The following is a 21,077-nucleotide window of genomic DNA, read 5'->3' on the forward strand; positions in this document are numbered from 1 at the left end:
TATCTGTGGATGTCACACGGCAGCCTGGAATTCCTCCCCACAGCCGCCACCTGCTGGCCCATCCTCCCGCCGTCCGTCGGTTCCTACCTGCCCCAATAGGACAAACGCTCCTTCTCATCAAACCTTTACAGGGGAAACCTGGACCTTGGGAGCTACTGGCAGAATCAAGATGCACTGACTTGTGCCTACAGCTGGACAGACCACCAAAGGCTGCAGGGTTGCCTGTCCTCCCACAGTCCACCAGAACAGCCACGGTGGCAGAGACGTGTTCCCTGCCTGACCTGTCCTGTAGTTCCCGGGAAGCTCAGGCCAGAGGCCCACGCGGCTAACCATCTCATTTTCTCCGGGTTCATTCTAACGTGAGAAAACCGAAAACCATCCTGAATACCCAGCTTTAGAGAAGTCAGTTACGGTTATTTCACCTCGCTGGACTGTTAGCCATCCAGAATGAGACATATGAGGAACACTTGGGATTTTAAAATACAAAAATATTACAAAACAGAGCCTAGAAACAAACTTGCATGTATTTTTATGGGTAAAAATAGGTACATATACAGAGCAGTTTAGAACATGGAAAAAAAGATTTTGCTCTGTAGGTCACATAAGCAATGTGTACTAATACAGATGACAAAACCCTGGAGAAGCAAGGGCAGCCAGGTTTAATACGGCAGAAGGGCAGTGTACTAAGATGCTTCAGTGTAAGTCTAGGGGCTGAGAAACAGGTGCTTCATCGCCTCACATGATTCCCTACTGGTGGGCCCTCCGGGGTGACCTCTGTGAGTGGCCAAGCAACTGTCGGACTGTTCCCACACCTACGGGTGCCCATCAGGCCAAACCCTGGCAGCATGAGCGCCCCCTGCAGACGTCCCACCCACTGCAGGTCAGCACGGTAGCGGGGAAGGCTGGGGCCTCTCTTCCACCCAGCTCTGTGCTTCCCATCTGCCCACAGCCTCTTAGTTCACTTCAAACACAGCTACTACAACACATTTTATTTCACTGGAAAAATCTGTATGAAGAACCAAATGTGGTTCCTGTGAAGAAACATTTAGCACAGCTTAAATAAAAGTGAAGAGAAGAGGGAGGGGAGGAGGGCCCTGCCTGTGCTAGTTCCGCCACCACCTCACTCTGGGGCCCCACGGGATGAAATCCCCGGCGTCCAGGGAGTCCCTGCTCGGCCCTCTCGGAAGGCCCTGAGAGCACCTGTGGTGTCTGCGAGCTGCTGTGGCCCTTAGCAGAAACGTACGGGTACACAGAAAGCAGACGAGGCCGCACTGGTGTTTTCAGCTAGTCACACACAGGCAGGAACACTTCAACTAGGAATTAAAATATATATAATTTATCAAAAAATAGTTCTGATATATAGAAAAAACATTTCAATCCTCTGAGGCCTCTGCCCCTTATTTACATTCACAAAGCCACTGAGCAAACCCAGGACTCACGAGGGACAGTGAGGCAGGGCCTCCCTGGTGGGGCATTTCAGCAGCCTACTGCCTAAGTAGACGTAAAAAGAGAAGTTAAAGGAATAGCAGAGACTTTTTTCACTTGCTCTTTTTGTAAGAGGATGAGGGGAATCACTGCAGGTGAAACAAGCCAGACGTCATCCGGGGTCAGTTTCGATTCTGAACAAACCCCAAAACAGACCTTTGAAAACCTGGACCAATGTCCTGGGTCCTTGAGAACCAGTGTGAGTGAGTGGCTGATGTGAGCGCTTTGTTGCCATGGAACCAATGTGGCTTGTATTCTTTTTTCATTTTCTTTCCCTCAAAATCCAGGTGGATACGGTATTGGGTGAGGAAAGTACAAAATAATCGAGGTGAAGGGGAGGGATCGTACGGAGAGGATACTACACCAGCTTCTTGGCCTCAAAGAAGCTTTTGAGGTGACGCATCTGCCAGATTCCAGTGAGGATGAGAATGACCGTCTGAGCGATTGACCACCACAGGACCCTCTGGTTGGTGCTCTCGCTGGTGAGACGGAAGCGCTCTTCACGATACTGTGTAGGACAACAGGCCGGGATTAAACGTGCAGGACAGATGGTCCCCGCTCTTGTGAGGCCCTTCCCTGCTGTGTGAAATTCAGCTTCAGGACCAAATGCCTCCTGAGACGCTGCCTCGGATTCCGTGGGGAGTGCCCCAGGAGAGTGCTGCCTGCCCCTCCACAACCAGCTCTGCCAGGCTGGGAGTGGTGCTCAATGCTCTTCAGTTTGCAAAGCTTGGAAGCAGCCGGGTACACGGACACCCTCCACCCCATTCTCTGAACAGTTGAGCTCCCAAGCGGGAAAGGCCTTAAACAGAAACTTCCAGGGGGCATGGCAGGCACAAAGGTCATCTGCCACATCCGAGTACGGTCATACGCATGCTTACCCTCTGGTAATCCTGCTCCTTCTGGATCTGTTCCACTTGATCAAGCAGCTGGCGGGCTCGGAGCTGGAGCTCTGTCAGCTTGTCCCTGGCAGCGATCTCGGGGTAGTTGTTGGCGTGCTCCCCAACCTGGATGTCCAGGTGCACACGCTACAAAGACACGGGGTGGAGCCCCGAAGCCCCAAAGTTGGAAACCCTCGGAGTTTCCGTTAGAGGTTGGGGAACCTATTCTCGTCCCTAGCAGTGAGACAGAAATGCAACACCTATTTCTGATTGTGACTGTGTCCCAAAGTGTCCCAAATGACGGTGGCCGTTAGGTCAGAACTCGGCAGAATCAGGGGAAAGATTCTGAGCTCTGGCCAAAGAGGCAATCCTCTTACCAGTCTGCCGCCAGCGAAGAGAGCCATCCTGGTGGAGTTCGAGTGCAGGCAGATCTGATGGTCACCGGGTGTGTGGGAGGTGAAGGTGAAGCGACCCTCGGAGCCGTACTGCCGGGACAGCACCACCTGCAACGGGACACACCGTGACAGCCCCCACCTGCACGCTGCCCTGTCCTCAGAGCCCTGCACGGCCCAGAGAAGTCGGGGGAAGCGTGGCCTCGTGGAGGCTGCAGAGGGTCTGTGCCACAGCCCGAGCACGACCAGCGGTGGCCCTACCTTGCCTTCAGGGTCCTTCACCTCCACATGCATGCCCAGGCCGGGGGTCGAGGGCAGGAAGACCTCCTTCTGCTTGTCCCACATCTGGGTGCGGTAGTTCCCTGCGGAGCAGACACAGCCGTCACGACCCGCCTGCTCCGGCCGGCTCCCACACTCCGCGGGGCGCCGTGGCCGCGTCTCGGGGACACACAGGGCCCTGTCCTCCCTCGCCCCGCCTGACCGATGACCATGGTCTCGTCGGGGATCTCCTCAATGAAGCAGCGCTTCTCGGTTTCCCCGATGTGGAAGTAGAGCCCTCGGGCGCCGGCTGCGCACAGCGCGAGCAGCAGCAGCGCCGGTCGTCCCATCGCCCGCCGCCACCCGCCCCGACACCTGCCAACGCGCGCCCTCCGCCCGTCGCGCATGCGCGCGCCTGCGCCCCAGTCCGGCCGACGCCACAGAGCCGAGCGCAGAGCGCGCATGCGCCATGACGCTCGCGCTGCGTCCGTCTGGCTCTGCGGCTCGGCCAGGCCGAGAGGAGAGTACGTATGCGAAGGACTCCGGGTCGCTTTGCGGGAGACTATACTTTGTCCGACACCTACCTGCGCGCCTCCTCCCCCGCCCCCCTGCGCGCAGGCGCAAGCCTGCGCCCGGCTTCCAGGAGAGGCTGCATAGCCGGGCTCGGGGCGATTATGTGGCGATGAGCTCGTTCCCCGCTCCTCCGCGGGCGGGAAGTGGTAGGGGTCTCGTGCTGGAGACGGGGCGTGGGGTCGTGGGGTCCCGCGCGGGGGAAGGAACGTGGGGGCGTGGGGTCCAGCGCGGGGGACAGGGCGGAGACACATGGGGTCCCATCCAAGGGATGGGGTGTGGGGAAGGGACGTGGGGAGGAGGGGCCCCAAGCGGGGAAGGAAGCGTGGGGGCGTCGGGCCCAGCACTTGGGAAGGAGCCTGGAGAGGAGGGTTCCCGTGCGGAAGGCGGGGCGGGAGCTGCCCGAGCTGGTGGGGCTGTGTCACTCGGAATGGTGACCGCCATGCGTGATCTCTGACCCAGCTGTTGTGCTGGAATTTCCTGACCCTTGCGTGGGAGGGACTCACTGGGTGCGGGGCGGGAGGTTGCCAGGTACCGCACTGATGGTAAAGGAGATATGGTGGGCGTGGCACGGGGACTAATGAGGAAAAGGGTCCCTTCCTCAAGTTTTTACTAGACTCTGCAAGGCGAAGCGTGTGGTCGAGTCCGTCTTATTTTGTCCTCGCAGGCCCCGCGGTTTTCTACCAGCCAGTCAGACTGAACTACTCACTGTGTCCTAGGTGAGGGATGAGGACTGGGGGCCCTCCGGGAGGTGCAGCGTGCCTATGCTGAGAGCCGTCCTTGCAGAAAAGCGCTGTAGCGGGGCTCTGGGTGCTCTGGGCATGGCTGGTGTTGCGTGTGCTGCTGTGTGTGCTGTAAGTTCTGATTCTGAGCCAACACAGGTATCCTGGGGGATCAAAGAAAGTCATTTAAAAGGGAAGCTTCCCCAGTAGTTCTGTGTGAGGACCGAAAGCCTCTGTTTAAAGCCCTCTTCTTCAGAAGCTGAAACTGGGATTTGGCATGAAACTCCCTGATTTTTAAATACAGGCATTTAGTTCACGTCCTTCTAATGGAATGGACAATAAATAAGCTTCGGCCACCTTCTGCGGTCTGATCCCAGTTCTGATCTGAGCGATAGGCTTGGGTTAACTGACTCGACGCGGGCGCTGTTGCAGCCCCTCCACCCCCACTTCCGTTGCACTAAGCGCTGCAAAATGAGACTGAAAATCTGGGCTAAAAAAAAAAAATCGGAGGGCGAGAATGAGGGAAACAGAATGAGTAGGGTCATGGGTGTATTTGCCTCTCCTAGTTACAACACCCCCTTCTCTGGGACGAAGGAAGACGAACACCAAGCCAGGACATTGTTACTGGGCATAGAACCACAGCAGAGCTTGGTTGAAAACCTTAAATTTTTTATAAAGAGAATTTCCAAACACACGTAAAGAGGGAATAGTTACAATGAACTTTGATATACTCATCACCCGCCTTCAACAAAAATCTGTTTCTTGCCTGCCTTGTTTCATTTCTTTGGCGTGTTTTCCCTGAAGTATATGAAAGGGTGTCCAGAAATGATGTATGTCCAGGAAAAAAAAATACATCATTTCACCTAAAAATACTTGTCTCTAATAGACAAGGACTTTTTAAAAATACCATTTCCACATCCAACAAAATTAAATAGTTTTACTGTTAATGTTGTCTAACAGTTAGCATATGTTCAGTTTCTCCTCTTTGTCTCAAAAAACTTCAGAATGCTTAATCAGGGTCCAAACAAGGTAAAGTCAAGCCGTTCAGGGACACAGCTCCTCAATCTGTTTGTTGTTGATGCTGATGGTGCAATTTCCTACTGAGGCACCCAGATCACCCAACCAGTAGAATCCACGTTCAAGACTGGGGGTTTGTATCTTAACATGTCACTACAGATGTATCTCTTGGTCACTGCTGTATCCTGTACACCATTAGATCCACAACCAGGGAGGATTTGCAGTAAAACTAAATGTGTCTGCATACATTACAATCATTACCCCTTTTTAATGTTCAGATCATCCCATAAGATGTCCAAGTGCTCTGCACCCTTTTAACACAATTAGTCTTTACTGACTCCCTTGCTTTCCACTTTGCACACTGCCTGCCCTACACACAAAATCTGCCATTTGGGGGTGCCTGGGTGGCTCACTCAGTTGGGCATCTGCCATTGGCTCAGGTCATGATCCTGGGGGCCTTGCTAGGGCTCCCTGGTCGGTGGGGAGTCTGCTTCTCCCTCTGCCCCTCCCCCTGCTCAAGCTCTCTCCCTGAATTCGTTCTAATAAATAAATAATATCTTTTTTAAAAGTCTGCTGTTTACCTTAAGGATCTTGATTCACTTTGGTGAGAAATGGTATTCATAGTTCTAATTTTGTTGTTTTTTTTCTTCAAGAGGACCCTAAAATTTGTCCTAATTGATGGGTAATCTTAAAGAGATTGCATTACTCACAGGAAAAAACTTATGTTAGGTAATTGAAATCCCCAGGCCTGAAAACTTTTCCCCTCAAAGATGGTGGGCAATTTCTGCCAAAGTTACCTAAGCCAGCTGCCCCTTCATTCAGCCAATATCTATGAGCAGCTACTGTGCTGGTGTTTTAAACCCTGGGGACACAATGGTGAACAAAACACAAAAGTCCTTGTCCTCATGGGTTTATTTTGGTTATCACCTTTTGGTTATCACACACTCTATAGCATGCCATAGGGAGAAGGTGTCAAGGAGAAAAATTAAGCAGGGAAGAGGTTAGGGAATGTAGTGGGTTGAACGGTGCCCCCACCAAAGACAAAGGATCGACGTTGAAATCCCTGGAACCCGTGAATGTGACCTGCCTTGGGGTCCTCCCAAATGTAATTAAGGACCTGATGTGATAATCCTGGATTGTCCTGGACCCTAAATCCAGTGACCAGGGTCTTTACAAGAGACACAGAGACACCACACACCCACAGAGTGGCTGCTGTAAAAAGCAAATAGAAAATAACTATCAGTGAGCATGTGGAGAAATCAGAACCTCGGGGGCTGTGGGTGGCATCATAAATGGTGCAACCACTTTGGAAAATAACATGGAGGCACCTCGAGAAATTAGAACTACCATATGACCCAATCATTCCACAGCCTGCTAGAGCTCTAAAAATCTGAAGACAGGACCTCGAAAAGACACTTGCATGCCCACGTTTACAGAAGCACTGTGCACAGCGGCCCAGAACGGAAGTACCCAAATGTCTATCAATGGATGAACAGAAAAGAAATCAAAAGGGGCACAAACACACCACTGCATACCACTTAGCCTTGAAAAGGAAGTAAATCCCACACCAAGCCACAGCACGGATGAACCCTGAGGTCAGCATGCTAAGGGAAATACGCCTGTCACGAAAAACAAATAGTGCATGATTCCACTTACAAACAAGATGGTATCTAAAGCAGTCAAATTCGTAGAGACAGTAAGGTGGTGCTGAAGTAGGGGGGTTGTCTAATGGATACAGAGTTTCTGATCTGTATGATGAAAACAGTTCTGGAGAACTGTCCCACGAGGTGCCTGTCACCGAACTGTGTAGGCTTGAAAGAGCGAGCTGCACAGATAAAAGGATTCACCATGCAGCCAGAGCCAGACACTGCAGCCACAAGCCAGGAATGCCTGGATCAGCCAGAAACTGGGAGACACACAAGACCATCTCTCCCAGAGTCTCTGGAGGGAACACGACTTAGCTGACATCTGGATTTTGGACTTCTACTCTTGAGATGTGTAAGAGAATAAATTTCTGTTGCCTTCACCCATCCTGTTGGTTAATTTGTTATGGAGACCAATACAGGGAAGGTCTGGTTAGAAGTGGGGTGGGGTAGAGCGCAGTGGCCAAAGAAGGCTCATCAAGAAGGCGCCCTGTGAGAGAGGTCCTGGAGGGCAGGTCACATGGCTACCTGAAGAGCTGTTATGAGTTGGACAAGGTCAAGGAGTCCAGTGTAGCAAGAGGCACAAGCATGGGAGGGAAGCAGGAGAAAATGAGGTCCTAACTGGGGGCAGGAGAGTTGGGTGGGCCTCTTAGGGCACTTTAAGGACCTTGGCAAATGAGTGAGAACCCCTTAGGGGATTCTGAATGAGTAATGATGTCTGACTCAGATTTTATTTTATTTTATTATTATTTATTTATTTATTTATTTTTAAAAGATTGTATTTATTTATTTGACAGACAGAGATCACAAATAGGCAGAAAGGCAGGCAGAGAGAGAGAAAGAGAGAGAGAAAATGGAGGAAGCAGGCTCCCCACCAAGCAGAAAGCCCGATGCGGGGCTCGATCCCAGGACCCTGGGATCATGACCTGAGTCGAAGGCAGAGGCTTTAACCCACTGAGCCACCCAGGTGCCCCCTGACTCAGATTTTAAAATCCGGATCCTGTCCAGGCAGCGGATAACCATGTAAAAGAACAGGAACACCGGAGGATCAATGGATCAGAATGCTGTTCTAAGTAACGTGCAGCCTAAATCAGGTCTTTTGTCCCATCTTGCAGTTCACAGGAAATTCAGAAGTTCAAGTACGCCATGAGGAAATGACAAGGCAAATCCAGAATATGGAGCAGTTGGCTCCTACCTCCCAAACATTGAAGTCAAAAAGAAAAACAAGTGTGGGGAAATGTACTTGAAAACTGGGCTGGCAAGAAAGGACCAGAGGTGTGCGGTACTACACAAGGCATGTAGCCGCCCCTGGGTCTCCATGTGCTAGAACTGATGTGGGAAACAAAGGCAGAAGAAAAATTATTAAATTTCCTGACTACCTACAGCCCACTGACAAGTCCTTGAAACAGGCAGAGTGACCTTCCTCTAGGGACTCAACTGCCTCAGTGCTGACACTTTTCTAAGGGCAAAAGGCAACCTTAGATCTAACCCCCAGAATCCTGTAAAGTCTACTGTAACGTATAAAAATTCCTTTGGAAACTTCCCTTTATCTCTAAACCCAAGATACATGTTAGCAATCATCCCCCAAGCATATGACCCACAGACGTGTATCTGAAGGGTCTCATGACTACGGTTTTATTAGATGGTAATAAAGACCTTTTCCTAACAATAACTAGATGTTCAAGGTCCTGGAAACCTTGCTTCTAAATTCCTTGGGAGACTCACGCTGTCCCTAACCCCCTCCCAACTTGAAAGTATACAATGGGTTACTTCTGACCCCACTGCAGCTCTTTCCACCCACGGGTCCTCTCCCTTGCTTTAATAAAATCACCTTTGGCATCAAAGACATCTCAAGAATTCTTTCTTGGCCATTGGCTTCAAACACTAACAGTCTTTCCTACATCAGAATGACTGCAAACACCCGTGTCACGCACCCCTCCCACCGCCGAGTCTGCACGCTCTGCTCCTCCCGGGGAGGTGGAAGGCATTCCCTTCCATGGGAATCTGGCCTGGCCCTGTGGCTTGCTCAGCCCAATTCAGGGCAGTGCAGGGAGGTTTCACGGACCCCCACTTTCCCTCCCTGGGAACCTGGCAGACATGAGGCTCGGTTACAGGAAGATATCCAGCATGCATTACTAATTTAAGAAAGCAAGTGTGCAATAGCTGGAAAACGTCAGCGGTTACTTAGAGTAACGTGAGTATTCGGCAGTATGGCCTTACTGGCTAAAATAAATAATTCTTTCCTGGTTGCTACACGGCCGTGCCCCATGTACCTGGATTCCCTCCATCTCTGCTGTCTACCCCACCTGACTGCCCCTGAATCCAACGAACAGAGTTGCTGCCAGCAGGGATGGGATCTGGCAAGCCAGCAGATAATGAAGTGGATGGTAACAGGGGGCCAGGAAAACTTTGCAAAGCAGACCCTGTAATACACTACTGATTTCTGAGCTATGTAAATATGGCCCCTATTTCATAACATAGACTTCAAACCCTGAAGCAGTGCTTCCACCATTCTGTTTTCAGGATTCCAGTGGCTGTCAATTGCTAGCTTATTGGTTTGTCCTAGAATGTCAGCTCCATGACAACACAGATCCTGCCCATCTTCCGGGTTTGCCTCTACCCCTAGAACCTCACCCCAAACTGGTATAAACATTCTTGAATGAAAGCAGAATGTACAGTTGATGAAAAAGCACACTGAGCAAAAGCCGTATGATGCAGTGAAGGCAGTGTGCGGAGGAAAACGTATAGCTGCCAATGTCTACATTAAAGCAGAAGAAAAAGAGCAAATCAGTCACCTACACATCAAAGTGTACTTTGAGAAACTAAAAAGGAATCAAAGAAGAATAGCAAACTAAACCCAAAGCAAGAGGAAGGAAAGAACAATGAATATTTAAATAGAGATAAATAAAACAGACTAGAAAAACAATAGTTCATGGAAGCAAAAGTTGGTTCTTTCAAAAGATCAACAGCACCGATAAATCGGCAGTTCGGTTGACAAAGGAAAAAAGAGAGAAGACATAAATCACTAACATCAAAGATGGGAGGTAGAGACACTACCACTGACTTTACAGAAATAAAAAGGGCAAGAAGGCACTCTGACCTGCACACCAGCAAGTACGGTAACTTAGATGAAATCCCTAAAAACACACAGGAGTACCCAAAGCAGAAGGCTCAGGACCAGATGCTTTACTGTTGAATTCTACAAACATTTACAGATTTATCACCAATCCTACTTAAACTCCCCTGACGAACTAAGGAGGGAACACTTCCTAATTCATTCTATGAGGCCAGTATCACACTAATACTAAAGCCAAACAAAAGTTATCACAATGAAAGAAAGCTAGACCAGGGGCGCCTGGGTGGCTCAGTGGGTTAAGTGTCTGCTCAGGTCATCATCTCAGAGTCCTGGGATCCAGCCCCACATAGAGCTCTCCACTCAGCAGGAAGCCTTCTTCTCCCTCCCTATCTGCTTGCCTCTCTGCCTACTTGTGATTGATCTCTCTGTCAAATAAATAAATAAAATCTTAAAAAAAAAAAAAGAAAACTAGACCAATTTCACTTATGAATATAGATGAAAAAAACCTCAACAAAATACTAGCAAATCCAAGAGCACATTAAGAGGATTGTACATCATGGCCAGGGAGGATTTGTCCCATGCACGCAAGCATGGTTCGACAGAAGAAAATCAATGGAATCACATTAATAAAATCACATTAATAAAATGGAAGGGAGAAAAATACATGATTACCTCAGCTGATAAAGAAATGGCACTTAACAAAATCAGACACCGTTTCACCATCAAAAACACTCAGAAAACAAGAAATAGAAGGGGACTTCCTCAACATGATAAAGAGCACCTACAAAAATCCCACGGCAAACATCAGACTCAGAAGTGAGAGGCTGAAGTTTTCCCCTAAAATCAGGTACAGGCCAAGGAGGCCCATGTCCACTCCTGCCATTCAAGACTGTCCCAGAAGTTCCAGCCAGATCAATTAGACAAGAAACAGAAGGCATCCAAACTGAAAAGGGAGAAAAGCTATATTTGCGCATGATATAATCCCATATATGAAAGAAAATCCCAAAGAATTTAAGAGAAAGCTGCCAGGCCTAATAAACGAAATCAGAGGGGGCACCTGGCTCAGTCGGTTAAGTGGCTGCGTTCAGGTGAGGTCATGATCGCAGGGTCCTGGAATCAAGCCCCACGTTGGGCTCCCTGTTCAGTGGGGAGTCTGCTTCTCCCTCTCCCTCTGCCTGCTCCTCCCCCTGCTTGTGCGCTCCCTCTGTGTGTGAAATAAATAAATTTAAAAAAAAAAGGATTCGGTGAAGTTACAGGGCCCGGTATCAGTACACAAAAAACCAATATACCAGGAATAAACAGTCAGGAAAAGAAATTAAGAAAGCAATTCTGCCCAAAGATGCTTCCCAAAACACTCCATTAATAACTTTACCAAGGCTCATGGCTTGTACATGGAAAAGTAAGAAGAAGAATGGTAAAGGAAACTAAAGAAGACACAAATAAAGGGCAAGGTATCCTCGGACTGGAAGACCTGATATAGTTAGGATGTCAACACTACCCAGAGCAGTCTACTGATTCAACACAGTCCCTATCAAAATTCTAACGCTGCCTATTTTTTTTTTTTTTTTTTTTGCAAAATTGGAAAAGCTAGTCCTTAAATTCATACGAAATTACAAGGGGTCCTAAACAGCCAAAACAATGTTGAAAAAGAAACAAAGTTGGAGAACTCACACACATTTATGGGTTTCAAAACTTACTACAAAGCTACAGTGATCAAAACAGTGTGGTACTGGCATAAAGCCATATAGACCAACAGACTAGAATTGAGAGTCCAGAAATAAACCCAACATACGTGGTGAACTGAATTTCAAAGAGGATGCCAGGTCCGCTTGGTCAGGGAAGAATCATTTCCTCCAGAGATGGCATGGGGACGACTGGAATTCTACAAGCAAAAGATAACGGCGAGGCCCTACCACACACCAAATGCCAAAACTAACTCTAAATAGATAAACAACCTAAGTATAAAGGCGAAGACCAGCCAACAGACACATGAAAAGATGCTCAACATCACTGATCCAGGCATTTCGAGTCAACACCACCATGAGATGCCCTTTCACACCTGTCAAGTTAGCCATCATCACCAAGTCAATGAACAGGTGTTGGCAAGGAGAAAGGGAAACCCTCGTGCTCTGTTGGTGGGAATGCAAGTTGGTGCAGCCGCTGCGGAAAACAGTGTGCAAGTTCCTAAAAATATTAAAAACAGAACTACCCTATGATCCAGCAATTCTGGGAATTTATCCAAAGAAAGCAAAACACCAATCTGAAGAGATATAGGCACCCCTTACATTCATTGCAACATTATTCACAACAGCCGAGATACAGAAGCAACTGAAGTGTCCACAGAGAGATGAGCAGATAAAGATGACATGGGACCCACCAGTGGTGTGCACACGTGCGCGTGCGTGCGCGCGCGTACACACACACACAAAGGAATATTATTAAATTATAAAAAGAATGAGATCTGGGGCGCCTGGGTGGCTCAGTGGGTTAAAGCCTCTGCCATCGGCTCAGGTCATGATCCCAGGGTCCTGGGATCGAGCTCCACATCGGGCTCTCTGCTCAGCAGGGATCCTGCTTCCCCCTCTCTCTCTGCCTGCCTCTCTGCCTACTTGTGATCTCTGTCTGTCAAATAAATAAATAAAATCTTTTTAAAAAAATAAAAAGAATGAGATCCCACCGTTTGCAACAAGATGGATAGATCTACAGATATTATGTTAAGTGGAGTAAGTCAGACAGAAAGATGAATACTGAAGGATTTCACTCCCATGTGGAATCTAAAAAAACAAAGGAACAAAAGAGAAACAGACTCAAAGACACAGGAAACTGCTGAAAGGGGCTGGGAGCGGGCACAGGTGAAGGGGATGAAGAGGTATAGACTTTCAGCCATAAATTAAGTGGTGGGTTACAGCACAGGGGGGACAGGCAGTGGCACCATTAATAACTTAGCACGAGGACAGAGGGTAACTAGACTTATCTCAGGGACCGTTTCTTTTTTTTTTTTTAAAGATTTTATTTATTTGGGAGAGAGCAAGTGAGAGCAAGGCGGGGAGGGGTAGAGGGAGAGAGAGAAGCAGACTCCCCACTACACAAGGAAGACTAATGCGGAACTCGATTTCAGGACACTGGAATCATGACCTGAGCGGAAGACAGACGCTTCACTGACCGACCCACGCAGGTGTCCCTGTGGGAATCATTTCTTAGTGTATGAAAGTATCAAATCACTATGATGTACACCTGAAACAAAGCTATACTGTAACTCAATTGTACTTCAATTTTTAAAAAATCATCCAATTTTTCAAAAAGTTAAAACTGTAACACACAGAAGACAGGAGGGTGAACCTTCACGATCTTGGGTTGGCAACGGGTTCTTAGCTGGGCTAGGAGAAAGAACAAATACGGATAACGTGGACTTCCTCAAAATTAGAAGTTTTTGGTTGTCTGCTGCTGCCCCTTGGCACAATTTGTTACTCAAACTGTAGCCCCTGGAGGATTTTACTAGTTACCAAGCACATTTAGATATGGCCTTATGAAATAAATATACTGGCAACAGGTCTTTGGGGAGAAGGTCGATGTACAATTGTGAAGCTGGGAAGCTGGGGATACCTGGCTCGCTCAGGGCGGAATGCCATCCCTTCATAGAAGCCAGGCAGCCGAGAATGCCCAGCCCGCCCAGCCCACCCAGCGCGGAACGCCGCCGCCTGCTTCAGGGAAACCGAGGACCCAGGAACAACGGGTCAGCTCAGGGTGGAAGGAAAACCGCCTGCTTCCCTTATCGGTTATCGCTCCTTTCTCTTCCCAGAAGCGCCGTTGTTAGTTAGATGAGTCCTTTGAATGTGCTTGTTTAACTATAAACTTTATCCTCCTCCTTGCTTGTCTGCAAGATGGGATTAACGTTTGACCTTCATCAATCCTTCTATTGGCTATTGTTTTCTATCCAATAAAAGTGAGACTGTGGAGTTGCTCGTGGCAGCAGTCCTTTTCAACTGTTGTCCTCTGCTCCCAGTCTTTTGCAGCTGACTTGTAGGTGCCTAGTTCTCTCGTCACCGACTGGAAGCGGCCGTTGTCAAAGAACATTATAAAGAAAGCGAAGACAACCTATGGAATGGGAGAAAATATGTGTAAATCATGGATCTGAAGGATTATAATCCGGAATATATGAAGAAATCCTCCAACTAAACAATGAGCCAACAACCCAATTCAGTAAGAGGGAAAGTCTCCAACAGACTTTTCTCCAACAAAGATACACAAATGGCCAATAAACACAATGAAAGATGTTCATCACTGGTCGTCAGGGAAATGCATAGCAATACGATGAGAATACCTCACACCTACTAAGGTGGCTACAGTAAAATTTTGAAAAGGAAATGAGTATTTACTAGAAATGTAACAAAACAAAACAGAAAGCCTCGCATATTGCTGGTGGGAATGTAAAACGCTGTGGCTGCTGAAAAAAAACCTGGCGTAGTTACCCCTGACCCCTCAGTTCCACTCCTAGGTACACTCCCAATAGGATCATAAACAAGTACTGTGCTCCACAGGCCTTTACAAGCCAGCGGCCACTGTAGCGCTAGTCACAGGGACCAAAATGTGGGAACAAAGCAAACGAGAAAGGGATAGACAAGTTGTTTAGTGTGGATACACCATCCACACGGGACTATTATCTGCTCATCAAGGAGGGGAACCCTGATACCTGCCACAACGCGGACGAGCACTGAAAACATGATGCTTGGTGCACTAAGCAAGGCCAAAAGAACAAATCCTGTAAGATTTCACTTATATGAGGAACCTAGAGTTCTCAGCTTAGAGCGACATAAGGTACAGCAGAGATTACTACGGGAGAAGAGGATAAGGCTGCTCATGGGATGGTAAGTTATTACTGAAAGGGTACAGAGCTTCTGCCTTGGCTGTGAGCTGTGAAGAAGCTGCAGAAACAGCAGGGCGGTGGTAGCACAATCTGGGAACATAATGCTGAGTGTCCTCTTTAAAAGGGCAGCATTTTGGGGTGCCTGTGTGGCTCAGAGGGTTAAAGCCTCTGCCTTCCGCGTAGGTCATGATCTCTGGGTCCTGGGATCCAGCCCCACATCCATCTCTCTACTCAGCGGGGAGCCTGCTTCCCCCTCTCTGCCTGCCTCTCTGCCTACTTGTGATCTCTGCCTATCAAATAAATAAATAAAATCTTTTAAAAAATAAAAGGGCAGCATTTTTTCCTTATGCACATTTTACCACAGTTTATTTAAAAATGAGGCGTTAAAGGGGTGCCTGGGTAGCTCAGGTGGTTAAGTATCTGACTCTTGACTTTGGCTCAGGTCCCTGATCCTAGGGTCCTGCACGCATCCTGGTGTTGGCTTAGGATTCTCTCTCCCTTGATTCCTTCCCCCCAAGATAAATAAAATCTAAAATTTAAAAAGGGGGGGGGGAATAAAAGTATCCTGAGGTTTGGTCTCTGGACCCTTACCCCCACGCCTGTCCAACTCCGCTCTTAGGAGCACTTAAGCTCCTGCTCAAAACAAACAACAAAAGCCCACCCCACCCCGCCGCAGCCCTCCCTTCCAACTCGGCTCCAAGTCCACGCCGCATCCGCGAGGGGTGGCATAGGGCTTCGCCCGGAATCCCGGCCCACACTCAGATATCTGGGTCCCTGACGGAGCTCTGTGGGTCGGCGAGCTGGCCCGGGTCACCCAGTGGCCTACGCCGTGTCACAGAACACAGTCGTTGCCTTCGAGACTTGGGGGATATTTAAGGAAAAGGCGGCGGCGCGGCCCAGCGTCTCCCGGACGTCGGTCACCGGACACCGCCCTCCCACTCCCAGCCTCGAAGCGCTTCGGTCTGTTGCAAAAGCTCCTCATCGTGGCCGTGAACGCGGCACCCGCCCTCGCCGGAAGCACCGCAGATTAGCTGTCGGGTCTCAGGAAGACGGAGCAGCTCCGGCTCCAGCTCCGGGACTGCCCGTCGGGCGGCCAGTCATAACCGGGCCACGGAGAGGGCGCAGCCGCAAACCTGGCCAGCGGCGCCCAGTCCCCACGGGGCCTCCCACGGCCGCCCCGGCGTCCTCGCACAGCGCTCTTCCTCGGGGAAGCGGCCTCTAAAAGCCGCCGCCCGCGCAGTCGGGGCGCGCAGGGCAGCGTCCAGCGCCAGCTCACGGCCCCGCCGCCCGTGCGAGACCCCGGCGTCCGCGACGGCCTCCAGTCGCACTCGCCCTGCGCTGAGGCCTGGGGTCCGACCGGCTTCTTCCGCTCCGGCCACGCGGGTCGGGTCCGCCGAGCCCCTCGCCGGCGACACCAACCGCCAAGCGCAGAAACCCTGCGCACCCCATCCCGCCAACCCAGCCGGCTCACCGCGGACAACAATGACCCGCCGCCGCACCGCCGGCGCGGTTCTATGACGCAAGGCCACGCCCACAAGGCAGGGCGGGCCTTCTCCCTCAGGGGCGGGACTGCGTGCTGACGCCACACGCCGGGGCGGGGTCAAGAGTTTGGTGCCCCGGAGTGGGGTGTCGGCGCCTCATTCGGGTGGAGCTGAGCCGGGGACAGGTAAGCGCGTACTGCCGCCGGGCCTGGCCCGGTTTGGGAAGACCCGCGCCCTCGGGCAGGAGGCTGGGGTTGCGGCAGAGGGTGAGGGCGCCGCGCCCTCGTTGTCGCTGGCGCCGCGGTGACAGGGAGTGAAGCCGGATGGAGCAGGGCTGACGGAGGGAGGTGGGTGGGACAGGGCTTGACGGACGGGTTTGACAGTCAATGGTACGGCGAGCGCCGCCTGACGGGCGGAGATTGGCGGGTGCGGGCGCGCGCGGACGTCGCGGGGGGCGCGCAGCGGCGAGCTATTGGCTGTGGCGGGCTTGGGGCGGGCGGCTGGACGGATGTGAGGGAACGGGCGCCGCGGCCGGGGTGACCCCCAAGGTCGAGGAGGCGTCACGAGGGAGCCGCCCGGCGCTGTCCTCTGCCGGGTCGGAAGGGTGGCGCGCCCTTGATGGAGCGGTTGCGGACTGCGGGCCGCAGGCCGTGCTCCACCCGCGCCTACCGGGGCTGCGCGCCTGGGGAGACGCCCTTGCGCGGACCTCCCAAAGCACCCCGTGCGCAGTGCTCCTCCGGACCCAGCACTCCGCGTACCCGTCCTCCCTGCGCTCCCAGGGGGACGCCTTTGAGAGGACCGCCCCCAGCACCCTGTGGATCCAGTACCCTCTGGACTGGGTACCCCGCCTTACCCGTTCTCCCTGCACTCCTGCGGGGACGCCCTTGACTGGACCGCCCCCAGCACCCAGTGGGTTCAGTACTCCAGAGTCAGCAGCCCGCATGCCCATCCTCCCTGCACTCCTTGGGGGACGCTCTTGAGCGGACCCCCCGCAGGACCTCTCTAGACCGAATAGCCCATCTCCCCATCCTTCTCCCTGCACTCCTGGGGCGACGCCCCTGAGCGTTGTTAAATCTCCCCAGCACCCCGTACTCTGTGCGCCTCCGGACTCCGCACCAGGCCTTACCCATCTTTCTTGAGCTCCTGGGGAGACACCCTTGAGTGGACCGCCCTGCGGTCCCCGTGTACTCCCTACTCCTTTCGGACTCGGCACCCCGCTTTGCCCATCCTCCTCCCCGTGCTGGGGGGCACGGCCTTGGCAGACCAACCTGCAGCACCCCACCCTGCTGGTCGCTCTTCGGAGGCCCGGTGGCCCAGTGGAGGCGAAGCGCCTTCTTGGGGTGGTATCCTAGTCATGCACCTCTTTGCTCCGTGGAGCTGCCGGTGCGAGGTGTGAGCTGTGTGTGAGACTCAGAAGAAAACTGAGTTTGCAGAACGGAAGAGATATGACTCCTGGGCCCAAGGGGTGACCTCTGAGTGGCGTTCCCCTGTGCCTTGTTCTGTGGTCCTGGACTGTGGAGCCAGGCTTCCAGGCCCGCTACTCTGAGCGGCCTCAGGACATGTGTCCTGGAATGGATCCTGGTTTGCACGGTGGCAGGAGCTGTCACAGTCAAACCTCATTGTTTTCGCGCAGGCACGTTTCATACGAAAACACGCAGTACTCCTCTAGCTTTGCAGAGTGGACGAGGACTGGATCTGGGAAAGCTGGAGCAAGATCGGAGTTTCCTGATGATTGAGAGCACATTCCAGATTTCAGGGGTTTTTTTTCCTTTGCAGCGCTTTTTAGATACAGTTCGTGTGTCGTATCATTCACTCACTTAAAATACACAATTAAATGATTTGTCTTGTGTTCGGTTACGCAGCCATACCACAGTTTAGTTGCTTTCAAAAACTAATGTCAGAACCATGAATTTCTGTGGGTTTCATTTAAATTTGCAGAGTTTATTAAATACCAAACATTGTATTTATTGTATGTCTGTCACACCTACACGTACATATAAGATCTGCTTCTAACTGATTGCACTCCCCACTGCCCCATTTGAAGAAAAAATACTGTGCTCTCTACCTTTTGAACTTTTAGATAGTTTTTTTAAAATTTGGGGATAACTGCCATTATTGAGACTTATTTTGATAACTCTGCGTATAAATATGTCATATGTAGTTACAGCAAATTGTACGGAGAGATGCCGGTGTCCCTTTGCCTAGTTTCCTCAATTGCTAACATTTTGCAGAAACTAGAGTATGTTATCACAACCAGGTACTGGCATTGAGAATAGCCAAGATGCAGAACATTTCCCTCCTTGCAAGGAGCCCTCCTCTTGCCTTCATAGCCACCTTCTTTCCTCCTGCCTCCATCTCCTTAGCTCCTGGCAGCCACTAATCTCTCCATTTCTATGAGTTTGGCAAATGAAGCATGTTATATAAAGAGAATCATAAGGCATGTAACCTTTGGGATTGGCGTTTTGCACTCCTCAGTTCTCTGACAATGAATGCAGCCTGCTGCCTTCATTTAGCTCCTTTTTATGCCTCCAGGTCTTGGATGCAACCCCATTAAAGGACATCTGAGTTGTTTCCATTCTTCAGCTGTTATGAATAAGGCTCCTAGAAGCATTCATATGCAGGTTTTTATGTGAACGTAAGTTTTTGTCTTTCTGGGATAGATGCCTAGGAGTGCAGTTACAAGGTCATGTGGTGGTTGCATATCCAGTACTTTAAGAAATAGCCAGGCTTTTCCATAGCGGCTGTGCCATTTTACCTTCCCACTAGTAACGTATTTGACTAGTAACTTTCTCCACATCCTCCCCAGCACTCGTGGTGTCGTTGTTTTGTTTAGTTTTGTTTTTGCCATTCTAGTAGCTATGTAGTGGTGTGTCCTTGTGGTTCCAGTTTGCATTTCCCTGACGGCTGCTGACACTGAACACATTTTCATGTGCTTATCTGCCATCTGTGGTTTTGAGTGTATTTCTCTGAATACCCTTTTCCATGGTTGTCTGGATATTACGTTATATGAATGTGATTTCTCATAGTCCATAGGTGTCACCTTTATATCAGTTTGAGGGAAGTGTAGAAACCGTACCTTCATTTACATCTCTTTACTCTCCCTCATTTAAAATGCCCTTATGTATTACTTCTGTGCACGTTTACAACCACATCAGACAGTTGCAATTTTTGTTTGATCTGTCACCCATAATGAGAAGAGTCAAGAGACGGAAATTCTATTTACCCGTGTGTTCTTTTCATGATGTTGAGGGATTCCTTGTTTCGTCACTTCATTTCTGGTCAGAGAATTTCACTTAGTCGTTTGTTCCAAGGCAGGTCTGCTGGTGGCATAGTCTCTTCGTTTTCCTTCATCCTTTTATTCCTCAGGAGTGTTTCGCTGGAGGTAGGATTCTGGGTTCACAGTGATTGTCCTGCCCTTAAGCAGTGTCGTGCCACTTTCTCTTGGCCTCCGCAGTTACTGGTGAGAGAGCTGCTTTTCAAGTTGTAGTTTTCAGTTTTGATTTTGATATGTCTTGCAGTGGATTTCTTTGTTTATTCTTTTGAGGTTCACTAAGCTCAAATCTGTAGGGTTTTGTCATTATTATTTTGAACACTTTTTCAGCCCCTCCATCTTTCTTCTCTTGAGATTCTGTTGACATTTCCATGCCATCAGTAGTAGACGGCATTTACGTTCATCATGAAGTCCGTGTTATGGTCCCACATGTCCCTGAGGCCCTGTTCATTTTTCTTTCAGTGTCTATTCCCTGTTGTTCAACTTGAGTAAATTTTTGGTTGTGTCTTTGTTCACTGAGTTTTTTCTATCCTTTTCAATCTGTAGCTTACCCCATCATTTTAAAAAATTTTGATGGTTGTATTTTTTCAGTTCTAAATTTCCATTTGGTTCCTCTTTGTATCCTTCATTTCTTTGTTGGGGCTTTTAATTTTTGTTTTGTTTTAGTTTTGTTTGTAAGCATGTTCATAGTTGCTCAAGGAAGCATTTTGAAGCTGGCTCTCTTAAACTTTTTGGTAAATAATTCTAACATTTCTATTTTCTTGGTGTCTATAGATTGTCTTTTTGGGGGGTTTTGGTTGAGATCATCCTGGTTCTTGATGTGGCGAGGTGATCTTTGGTTATGTCTTGGACGTTTGGCGTGTGACATTTTGAGACTTGAATCTTAAATGTCTGAACACAGAGAACGGGTTTCTGCTGACACTGCTGCAGGTCCGTGGGTGCTGCCTGGTTGCTACTGGGCAGGGGTGGAATGTAGGCTCCCCACCCAGCCTCCCTGGTATCTGTGGGGAGGGATTCCTTGTTATTGCTGTGTGGGTGTAAGTTCCCCATTAAGCCTTTGTGATTTAACCCTGCCTGGGAAGGGCAGGGTGCTTCCCTGTTACTGCTGGGCACAGGTGGAATGCAGGCTTCTTCCTGGCCGCCGCTGCCCTCATGGGGGTCACCTGGTGGAGATGGAAGTCCTGGATCTTTTCTGACACCACCCGCTGGGATCGAAGTGGGCACAGTGTTTTCTGTAGGGCTGGCTGCAGGCTGCAGCAGAGCAATGATTGTCTACAAGTGTTCTCTCCTGCTCTGCAGTGCTTTCGTGGTCCTTTGGCCACAGGGAGCAGGCTTCATTTGCAGCTTTTTCCAAGTCATTTGGCATTTCTGGGTTGCCAGCTTCCTCAGCACCCAGTCTGGGATTTATGAAGCAGAAAGA

The 21,077-nt window shown here is 50.0% G+C and overlaps 2 protein-coding genes across 10 annotated transcripts in view; one reads left to right on the forward strand and one right to left on the reverse strand.

Moving 5' to 3' along the window:
* Positions 1–974: 974 nt before the first annotated feature.
* TMED4 (transmembrane p24 trafficking protein 4) lies at positions 975–19,798 on the reverse strand. Of its 5 annotated transcripts, none has more exons than XM_082692138.1 (6): positions 19,610–19,798; positions 4,293–4,469; positions 3,017–3,117; positions 2,741–2,866; positions 2,364–2,510; positions 975–1,993 (listed from the first exon to the last, which is right to left on the reverse strand). In XM_082692138.1, exons 3-6 carry the CDS (start codon positions 3,098–3,100, stop codon positions 1,844–1,846), a joined length of 507 nt encoding a protein of 168 aa, XP_082548264.1. In that variant the 5' UTR covers positions 3,101–3,117; positions 4,293–4,469; positions 19,610–19,798; the 3' UTR covers positions 975–1,843. The 5 variants fall into 5 exon arrangements, with proteins under 5 accessions (XP_082548264.1, XP_082548263.1, XP_082548262.1 ...); XM_082692137.1 differs by lacking the exon at positions 19,610–19,798 and adding an exon at positions 16,039–16,173; XM_082692136.1 differs by lacking the exon at positions 19,610–19,798 and adding an exon at positions 15,497–15,870.
* Positions 16,381–21,077, forward strand: part of OGDH (oxoglutarate dehydrogenase) — a 53,470-nt gene continuing 48,773 nt past the window's right edge. For 2 of the 5 annotated variants that reach the window (XM_082692101.1, XM_082692099.1), the window contains exon 1: positions 16,381–16,571. The gene's annotated coding sequence lies outside the window, so the exon portion shown is untranslated. The remainder of the gene's footprint in view (positions 16,572–21,077) is intronic. The other 3 variants (XM_082692103.1, XM_082692097.1, XM_082692104.1) reach the window with 3 other exon arrangements.

Source organism: Mustela nivalis (assembly GCF_964662115.1).
Source record: "Mustela nivalis genome assembly, chromosome: 12".
Lineage (NCBI taxonomy): Eukaryota > Metazoa > Chordata > Mammalia > Carnivora > Mustelidae > Mustela > Mustela nivalis.

What these genes read in the sequence shown, in the direction of transcription:
- TMED4 (XM_082692135.1), bottom strand. Translation starts at nt 4,491, where the DNA reads ATGACTTTCTTTGATCCCCCAGGATACCTGTGTTGGCTCAGAATCAGA. An exon ending in CATCCCTCACCTAGGACACA is followed by an intron (nt 3,118 to 4,292) that starts GTGAGTAGTTCA and finishes TCTGCTCCGCAG; the next exon opens with GGAACTACCGCACCCAGATG. An exon ending in TGAAGGACCCTGAAGGCAAG is followed by an intron (nt 2,867 to 3,016) that starts GTAGGGCCACCG and finishes GTCCCGTTGCAG; the next exon opens with GTGGTGCTGTCCCGGCAGTA.